Here is a 10,017-nt window from a genome sequence, read left to right on the forward strand (position 1 = left end):
TATATATAGACACACACACACATACATTCTCATCTTTAGATAAAGATGAGAATGTTTGTGTGTGTATGTCTGTTTGTGTGAATCCCTAAAACCTGAAAATTACACAACCGATTTCATTCCAATTTTACACATGCCTTAATTAGGGTCCATGTAGTATTATGCGCCTAAAAAACTTTCAACTTCTTGCCTAATGCGAGCCCAGAGCAATCTCTTATCCCTTACACCATTTCACTATTACGTGCCAGAAGTCAAACAATGAAATCTCTCTATTGTAATGTGAGATACTTTCACTTTAATAGTGAAACTATTAAAGTGAAACTATTAAAGTGAAACTATTAAAGTGAAACTTATCTGCTATTTCCAATTAGGGTGTGTGTGTGTCTGTACTATATACGTATATCAACAGGAAATTGAAAATTTGTTGGTATACACACACACATATATATATCAACCCAAGAGCAGAAATTTTACAGTTTGCTTTTCCTTTGACTGGTATACACCAAGTACAAAATTTCTCTGTTGTAGAAGATACCACAACCGCCAACAAAATGATTTCTGCTTCAAAACTACGCGATTATTTTGCCAGATTACACCTGAAACTCAACATTCCTCTGATTTTGGTTGGTGTGATGTTTGTTATGATGACTGTAAATTTCTTGCATCAGACCTCACGTATATCAGAGTTAGAGAAAAGATCCATTGCAACGGTAAGATTATTTGATTTATACGCATTCTACGTACAATTACCAAAGGTGGGATAGGGTTTATATGATATGTGGACAAAATTATTCATTGATAAGATGTGTACTGAACATTAAGAACACTTAACAAATACGTTTGATTCGATATTGTGGAAGCAGAAATCACTATAATACATCTGTGGCAATCACAGTAGATCAGGTGTCACCAAACTTTTTTCATGGCGAGCCAGATAACTCAGAGAATGACAAGCACAGACCACATAATCATTTTGTTTAATACAATACAATGAATACACAAAAAATAAAGACAATAAACATATTTATTTACCAAAAAGTTATCAAAGGTGATGTTAACAATAAAATAGTTACATCACACCCAGTGTGCATAAATATCAGAATCTCATAAGAGTAGAAACGATTAGTGAGATTTGTGAAATTGGTGTTTAGCTTTTAACATATCATCAATATTTGCTTTGGAATTGCTGTATCCAACCAAGAGAATTGCTTTCAAATGTTCAGCAGTCAACCTCGTTCGATGTGCTGACTTCACAGAATTCCTTTTTGAAAAATGTTTGCTCACAGACATATGTTGTTCGAAAAACTGGTGTCATATCAGAGGCAAATGACCTCTCATTGCAGGTATTTACACAAAAGGTATAACGCGGTGCGAGCCGGATGAACTGACCTCGCAGGTCGTAGTTTGGTGATCCCTGCGATAGATTGATGCATTTATGGATTACAAATACCAATAATCTATACACTTACTAGCAGTAACACCAAGAATAATGATTTTAAACCCACACACGTACAATAATCTGTAGACTCGGCCATCTTCACTAACTCCACAAATGGTAATCTAGTTCTGAGGTTTTGTTTCGGAATTTCTCTGCTTGTATTATTCCCAAGAACCTATTACTATCGGAATTGTTTCTGTTTTCAGTCCCTTCACAGTTCTTATCTCCATTTCCAGATAATTTTATTTGAATAATTTCTTCAGTGCTATGAGAGATATTGTATTGTCTTTTGAAAAACATATCCATTTCGGTACCAGTGATGATAATTATCATTGATCTCCATGTCTGCACTGATTAACACACACCACATTACACTAATCCCTCATCATATTGCAGTTCACCAATCATGGTTTATCATTTTAAGCTTACATCAATTCCTTAGTGCTGATGTTTTGCATTTATAATAAATATATACAAATAATAAAAATAATGAAAAAAAATATATATATACAGTACTGTATTATTTCTACTTCACGAATTTTCACCTATCACAGTGGGGTTTGGAACGTAACACCTGCCAGAGTCGAGGTATTACTGTATTTCATAATGCTGCCATAATTTCCAGAGTGTAAAATAAAATGCCATTTTTTTTATACCTACACATATATATACTCGTTGGCTAAGTCTGGCTAGAGACGACGTTGTCAGTTTTGTCTTCTTAAATCTCCACATAATCCTGCATTTAATGTAATCTGCTTCATTACATTCATCCTACGTTACATTAAACTTTTAGTTTCAACTTCTAATACCATTATACAGTTTATCTATTGGTCATACTTTGCACATTGCCAACATACGGGGTTCCTCTTTGCTAGGCACAATTTTAGATGAGGTTTATAACTTTCTCCAATTTTTGTTTTTTGTCCCCTTTTCTCCTTGCGACTGTCCCTCACATCTCTTTTTTTTTTAATTGTTGGGCTCCTTGAAAATATATTTTGTTTGTGTTTTGTATTTATTTTTGTAATTAATTTCCATTATTCTATATAATATAGATTATGAACATCTTACAATAGACTTTTGGCTGTATTAAATTCCCACTCCACTGTAATGATAAACATAACAGATCTGTGATAGGTCATGGCTGATGCATTCGTTATTTTTTCCCTTTAATTGTTGGAAATTCAGCAGAAATAACTTTAAAAAGATCATACTGCAAACACAGGGGGGGGGGGCTACAGTATTGATTTATAAGCCTTTAATACACTTGGTAGTACATTATGGTTGCTTAAGGAACTGCGGCGTTCATACCAGCAATTAATATGTATGTACCAGTTGCCAGAAATGTGTTTATTATGTGAGATTGCTCTATCCAATTGTGGTTATTTAAGCAAAATGTTCTAAGATGGCTAATAGCTTGGATGTTGTGGTGAAGAAGGAGCAAGAATGCTTGCAATATGCATATACACACTTAATTTTCTTTATTGGATCGCATTGTTTACATAGATGTATTCATATACGAATGCCGTCACTTTCAGTGCAGGCTCTAATTTATACAGAAAATCTTCAAAAATAACTTTAAAAAGTATTTTCTCCCCAGTTTAGTCTTGCTGGCCACATGGAGCAGCACCCTGTAACTCCTATAGTATGTGCAACCGAAACCCTTATGGGACAACCTAGATGAGATGAGATTTAGTCTTGCTAGAATGTTCAGTGTTTTGCTGAGAAGATTAAAACTGATTAATAGATATATAGAGTATTGACACCTATAATCCCATTTTTTGGCATCTAGCCTTGTCTTATGCACCGAGCAAAATAAGCACATGATTATGGAAGCAAGGGAAATGCTTATGGCATTTACCAGAGAAATGGTAAACGGTTTACAGTAGGAAAGAAATCACTTTAAACTTGCTTAAATAATATATGGGATGCCTTTATCTCTTCTTAGAAGCAGAAATGTTACCTAAGATTAATTATGACGATAGGCACAGTAGGAGTGGCCGTGTGGTAAGAAGCTTGCTTACCAACCACATGGTTCCGGGTTCATTCCCATTGCATAGCACCATGGGCAAGTGTCTTCTACTATAGCCTCGGGCCGACCAAAGCCTTGTGAGTGGATTTGGTAGACAGAAACGAAAAAAGCCCGGTGTATATATATGTGTGTGTGTGTGTGTGTGTGTGTGCCTGTGTTTGTCCCCCCCCAACATTGCTTGACAACCGATGGTGGTGCGTTTATGTCCCTGTAACTTAGCAGTTCGGCAAAATAGACTGATAGAATAAGTTCTAGGCTTCCAAAGAATAAGTCAACTTTCTCGACTAAAGGCGGTGCTCCAGCATGGCCACAGTCAAATGACTCAAACAAGTAAAAGAGGATCTAATCAAAGATAAATACAGAGGTAGTATACAAAAAAAAAAAATTTACCATCTCATTGTTAGTTTTGCTTTATTTTGAAAAACAAAAATTTATTTTATAGTTTATTTTTGTTTTCAATTACATGTACATGGGGCCCCAAAATATTTCAAGTGCTTAAGGTTTCTGTGAGTTTTAATCCAGCCCTGGTTTTAAGTATTAAACTAATTCTCATCAGAACTCTTTCCTGAACATTTTTCATTCGCCTATGTTGTTTGTTCTCAGCTGTAATTACTGCAACCCAAGTATTTGGGTGTCTGTATTGTAATAACTCGTAGTATCTCAGTTCGTTTGACCTATTATAATATTTGTTTTCTTCTTTCTCCTATCTTCAGTCTTGCCTTGGTACATTTCCAAATCCAAATTTCATATTAATTCCGGCAAATATTTTATCTACACATTTATGATGTACAAAACACTTTTAGAGGCCTTTTGTCCTTCCATATTATTTCTAGCATTTGTATCCGAGTCCAATTTTGTTTATATAGAGAGTAAACATAAAAAGAAATGGCATATCGATAGATGGGACACTTTGAAACAAGAATGTGCTCAATCAGGTTTGAAATGGAACTGAACTACAACACAAACAATTTAAAATTGTCAAGAAGGCCGAGGGTGTCTGGGCATCACTCAGCAGCTCTCCAGCTATCTTTTAAAGGCTGTATATGGTTATGGTGCAGCCACACTTGGAATTTGCATCACCTGTCTGGAACCCCTATCTTGCTCAGGACATTGACTTCCTGGAAACTGTTCGGAGACATGCAACCAAGCAAATGCCTTCCATCAGGCATCTCCCATACTCTAAACACCTTGCTTCTTCCCTGGGCATGGATACATTGAAGCTCTGATGTCTGGCAACTGAATTAGTAAACACCCACAAAATTATTAACCATCGCACCAACAACCACCTCAATCACCTTTTTGAGCTCCATGTGTCTAATACACATGTGGGCATGCTCTACAAAGTCAGAAAACAGCACAGCTCCCATGACTTTCAGAAACATTTCTTCACACTCAGAGTCGCTGAAGCATGGAACAAACTACCAGCATCAGTTGTTAGTTGCCAAGACATTGCTTCCTTTAAATCCTCCATGTTGCCTGAAATTCACCAACACAAAACCTGATATCCCCCCCCCACCCGCCACTCCATATGCATGCACCCATGTATATCATGACTCATACACTGTTCACTTTCCTGACTTTTATACATAATTCTATGTACTGTACATGCACCTTTGATGAGTTGCAGTGCACGCACACACACATATGCATGTATGTATGCATACACACACAACATGCATATCTGACATCAAAATACGTTTCCTATGTAATTTCAGACTACGAGTATTCCACCTACACCAAGAGCCGGTAAGTTTTGCATTTTAATGGCTATTGTATTCACAGCTGTCTTTATTTCTACACGTATTATAAACTGTTGCCTTCTCCCTTTCTCTCTCTCCCTGTTTATTCTTCATATTTTCTTTGCAGAGATGAAGGAAATGGCTATTTCATGTTTTCTCACTCTTCAAAGGGAAAGTAAACTTCCTCTGCGAATACTGTTTGGCCACAACATTTTATGAGGTGTCGCTCTCCTCCTACTCGGTCCTGCCACATCCCATATCTTCCCTAAGCATTCTCTTAATTCCAGTCCCTTCTGGATCATAGTCATTTCATTCTTCTCTATATCCAACCTGGACTCTTTGAATGTTACTGCTTCCATTGAAACACCTGTCTCTTTCTCTATGGCACCACTCATCTACACAGCCCTAACTCTTCCTTCCATGTCACTTACCACTTCACCTGTGCTACAAACAACGTTACATACTGCATATAGTACAAAAAAATCTGCGTGGTAGTATGCAGTGTCCGGTTGGAGATTGGCAGACTGTTTTGAAGAGAATCTTTCAAACATCTGACACAACTTCAAATAGTTTCTCCACATTTCTAATCTGCCCCTACACACACACACAAATTCTCAATGGAACACTGCAGACATTATAACTTCAAAAAATGTAGCATACAGTGTCAGGTACTAGAGCAGAACATTTAGCCTTTAATTGTTTCGCATTAAAACTTGCTTATATTTATAAAATATTCAGGTCATTTTGGAACTAAGCAGCTAGAAAACATTTACTGATGGCAACTGAGCCTCACCGCGCCATAATGCTCGAATTAATTCAGTATGAGTGCACAAAGCAAAGAGGATCCAATCAATGATAAAAACAGAATGGAGTACGTAAAGCAAGAATACAGACGCGTGTTTTCCAGAAATTCCAGCATACTGTCATGAGATGCTGTGTTTTGATTACTGCTTTCTCTGTAGCTCCTGTTGAGTGCAAACAACCAAGGTGTTATCTCCCAAAGACATGGCAAAAAAGCTTGGCGAATCACTGTCTTGTACTCCGTTGGCGTCACTTGGAGCTTAGTGTATTATTATGCACAAAGATAAATTCATTTTCTGGACGGGATGCAGGAGGAAAGAGTGAGAGAAAGTTATGGCGAAAGAGTCAGCAAAAGTTTGTTATTACCTTTTGCTAGAGCCGCCCATCTCAGATTCGAAGCCGCGATCCCGAGTCCGCTGCTCTAGCCCATAGGCCATGTAACTCCACATAATTACCTCTATTAAGAATAAAAAATAACTCAAAATATTTTTGGCACTTGAAAAAATATTCATTTTTTAAAATTATTAATTAGAAATTTAAAGATAGGTTATAAAAATTAATAGCAGTACATAATTAGTTATTAGAATAATACAAAAATTAGTTATATATTACAGTAAAATTTGCTTGAGTTATTACCAAGTCTTCACATTTTTAGTCTTGACCCAATGCCTATTTTTGGCATAATGAATTTGCTTACCAAATATACTATTCTACTTTGCTAAAAACTTTAGCTATATTGCTACTCCTGACTCTTGCTTTTTTAGTATTCTAGTGTGTAAATATTTTAACAAAATGATGGTACCTTTTTTTAATTATAACGTTACTTTGTAAATTAAAATCAAATAATTTTTAATATTCAGATTTTATCTTTAGCTGCGATATTTTAAGTAAAAATTTTCTTGTTCTGTACTTTACCAAATGTAATAACTTGCCCTGTACATTTCCAGGTTTATAATCTTAAGAATAGTATTTCCTTTGCTTGCATGTAATCCATGTTTTTTCCAGGCTATTATACCATTATGCTAATTAATAATGTGTCAAATGTGTTAATTAGTGGTGGGTGGTGTTGATAATTTTTTCCTGACCTCAAAGACGCCGGTGACAGATATTAGAAGACCCCTTATATTCATAAAAAAAGTATAGAACTATATTATCACCCTCAAATTTGAAAAACAAATACGCATAACATTTTCCTTTTAAAACTTCATTGCATGAGATTGATACCATGAAATTCCTTGAATTGTGTTCTATCATTTAAGCTTAAATAAAATATAGTTTGTTTTTTAAAAAAAAAAAGTTAATTATACTTAAATCTAATTTTTTGCCTTATATTTTCTTGCATGATATTTTACCTCACAATTTTTAAATACAATTTTTTGGTTGCATGGGAACAAAACTATGAAATCTTCCAGGCTTTCTTCTATCATTGTAGCTAAGATAAATATATTTTGCTTTATCTCCAATTACTCCCACCACCAACCATGCTGTAAGCCTTATTACACATTATTTTCTCAACTAATTCATTACTACATATTCTCATGTAACTGCATAGGTTCACTTTCTGTTTCTTATTCTACAGCCACACAAACAACCCAATATCAACCCTTCCACTTCTGCAACATTTCAACAGTTCGCTTCACCGTTGCCGTCTTCCATTGCAGCTCCTTTCTGAAATGTATCCATTTACATAAATATCTCCATTACACCTACATTGATTCAACTGTGAACTGTACGATTTTCCAAGAGAGGTTAGGGCCTGGAATCCTCCATACGGACTCACGACATGTTGCTTAGTCAAATTAGCCCATCATTTACTCCACAAATGTTTTGTTGTCAATGCTGCACTTCTCCACATCAGATGTTTCACCTATACCAATTTAATCCCGAGCAACGTCGGGTATCTCTACTACTCTATATATAAACCACATATTTCTCTTACAGTTGTTCAGTCTGGTGCCATATACACACATTGGGGAAAACAAAATTGCACTTCTAGAAGATCTATCCAAGTCTATTCAGGTAAGCATATATAATGCTCCAACCCAACATTCGTTATTTGTGTCTCGAGAAGTTCCACACTACAACACAACACACTTCTAGATTACTAAACGTTACAAATAGTTTCCCAGAAATAAAACTTGAAGCATGGATTTTACTCAAGATACTATTTTTTTAAAACAACTTTTGATTCGTCTTCTGAGAAGAAATAAGTGAAAAGTATAATTAATTAACTCTTATTTAATTCACTAGAACCCGATATTGGTTTGTTAACGATAATTGATGAATGTTAATTAGATTAGAATGCTACATTGGAACAACTGTTCTCCATTGTACTCATTTATTTGATTCATTAGATATTTCAATTTGATTTATAGATTTCAAAAACTAACACTCAAATCATTTCATATATATGTTGACAGGAGTTGCAGCTGGAGCGCATTACACACACAGTGGAAGTGGAAGTAGCTATTTGTGTCTACCAATGAAACCTCAATGGGGTAATTACACAAACACTTGTGAAACCGCTGGCGCTATATACGGTGTCGAATACGAACTATCACAATATTCGAAAAGTCCGAAATTTGGAATGTTTGCACCTAAACCATACGCTTTGCATGATCAGGATGTCCCTTGTGCAGTCTGTGAGACTAAAAGACCTGCTTCAGTTATGATGATTCCAGCTCGAAAAGAATGTGTTGGTAGATGGCAAAAAGAGTATTCAGGTTATTTGATGAGCGAATATATAAAGCATGCAGGTAGAACTGAATATATATGTGTCGACAAAGAAGCTGAAGCTAATACCAAAGGATACGAAAATCTGAATGGTGCTCTATTATACCACGTACAAGCTATCGTTGGTTCATTGCCAAGTCCTCCATACGAGAACAATAGAGAGTTAACATGTGTTGTGTGTAGTAAATAGTCAGGTTTATTTCTTCCTGAAATTTATACTAAATATTGAGACATATAATGAAATGAATGATTTTTGTTGAACATTTACATTAATAAATAACAATTTAATATGTGGGTTTGGGGCAATATATATATATATATATATATATATATATATATATATATGAGCAAACCAATCTGGTCCATTAAACAAAAGAAACATAACTATACCATGGGGTGGGAAATAATCAGTACAGCTACACCATACTGTGCATGAGGAGGTAGATGTGAGCTATGTATAAAGGAAATATCTACCAAATAGTCATATCGAGGCACAAATTACTTAATACCAAACTTGAACAGGCCTTAAGATGCTTGCATAAACATAGCAAAACATTTAAGAAAAGTTCGAGATAGCTCAATGTCTCAGCCACAGTTTTATGGGAAGGATAGAAGAACATACCCTAAATTCAAAATGTCCATAGCCCTTCATAACCTACCTAACATATATACTATCCATCTTATACTACCAAATATAAATAACACAGTCAATAAATATATGAATAACTAAAAACCTTACATGACAAGCACTACATTTGAATATGAGATTGTCAACTCCTACAATACATAAACAGGTATGCCAAAACAATATCAACCTTGACCTAGTTAGATAGAGTCCTGACTTCGGAGAGCAACAAATATGAAACAGGTCAACCGTGCAAGCTTACAATCAGATCAGATCTCAGTTTAAAAACAACTGCCCCTATCTTGCCCTGAACCCTAATTAACCAACTAACGAACTGTATTTAGTTTGCTTCAAATCTAACCAAATGGACAGACCTTGAAGAAGTTGCACAGAAAATCATGCCTGGTTGCATGTGCAACTGCCTGAACTTTGTGTAGTGGAAACATATGTAGGTCTTAACAAGTCTAGAAATAATGCTGTTTGAAATTATAAGAGGAAACAAATCATGAGTATGACCAAGTCTCCATATTCTATATCACTGATTATGTGTACGTATACATACATTATATATATATACTCTAAACTTTGTCAATTATATATTGAATAATATATATATATATATATATATATATATATATATATATATATATATATA

General features: G+C 35.1%; 1 protein-coding gene and 1 long non-coding RNA gene across 2 annotated transcripts in view; one reads left to right on the forward strand and one right to left on the reverse strand.

Annotated features, from left to right (window-relative positions):
* Positions 1-367: 367 nt before the first annotated feature.
* Positions 368-9,099, forward strand: LOC106874075 (uncharacterized). Its single transcript, XM_014921669.2, has 4 exons — positions 368-707; positions 5,180-5,210; positions 7,946-8,023; positions 8,425-9,099. Exons 1-4 carry the CDS (start codon positions 549-551, stop codon positions 8,925-8,927), a joined length of 771 nt encoding a protein of 256 aa, XP_014777155.1. The 5' UTR covers positions 368-548; the 3' UTR covers positions 8,928-9,099.
* LOC128251172 (uncharacterized) overlaps positions 979-10,017 on the reverse strand; it is a 19,239-nt gene continuing 10,200 nt past the window's right edge. The window contains exons 5-6 of the long non-coding RNA XR_008267005.1: positions 6,371-6,461; positions 979-1,411 (exon numbers count right to left, since the gene is read on the reverse strand). This is a non-coding gene — a long non-coding RNA (uncharacterized LOC128251172). The remainder of the gene's footprint in view (positions 1,412-6,370; positions 6,462-10,017) is intronic.

The sequence above is a fragment of the Octopus bimaculoides genome, chromosome 28, assembly GCF_001194135.2.
Source record: "Octopus bimaculoides isolate UCB-OBI-ISO-001 chromosome 28, ASM119413v2, whole genome shotgun sequence".
NCBI lineage: Eukaryota > Metazoa > Mollusca > Cephalopoda > Octopoda > Octopodidae > Octopus > Octopus bimaculoides.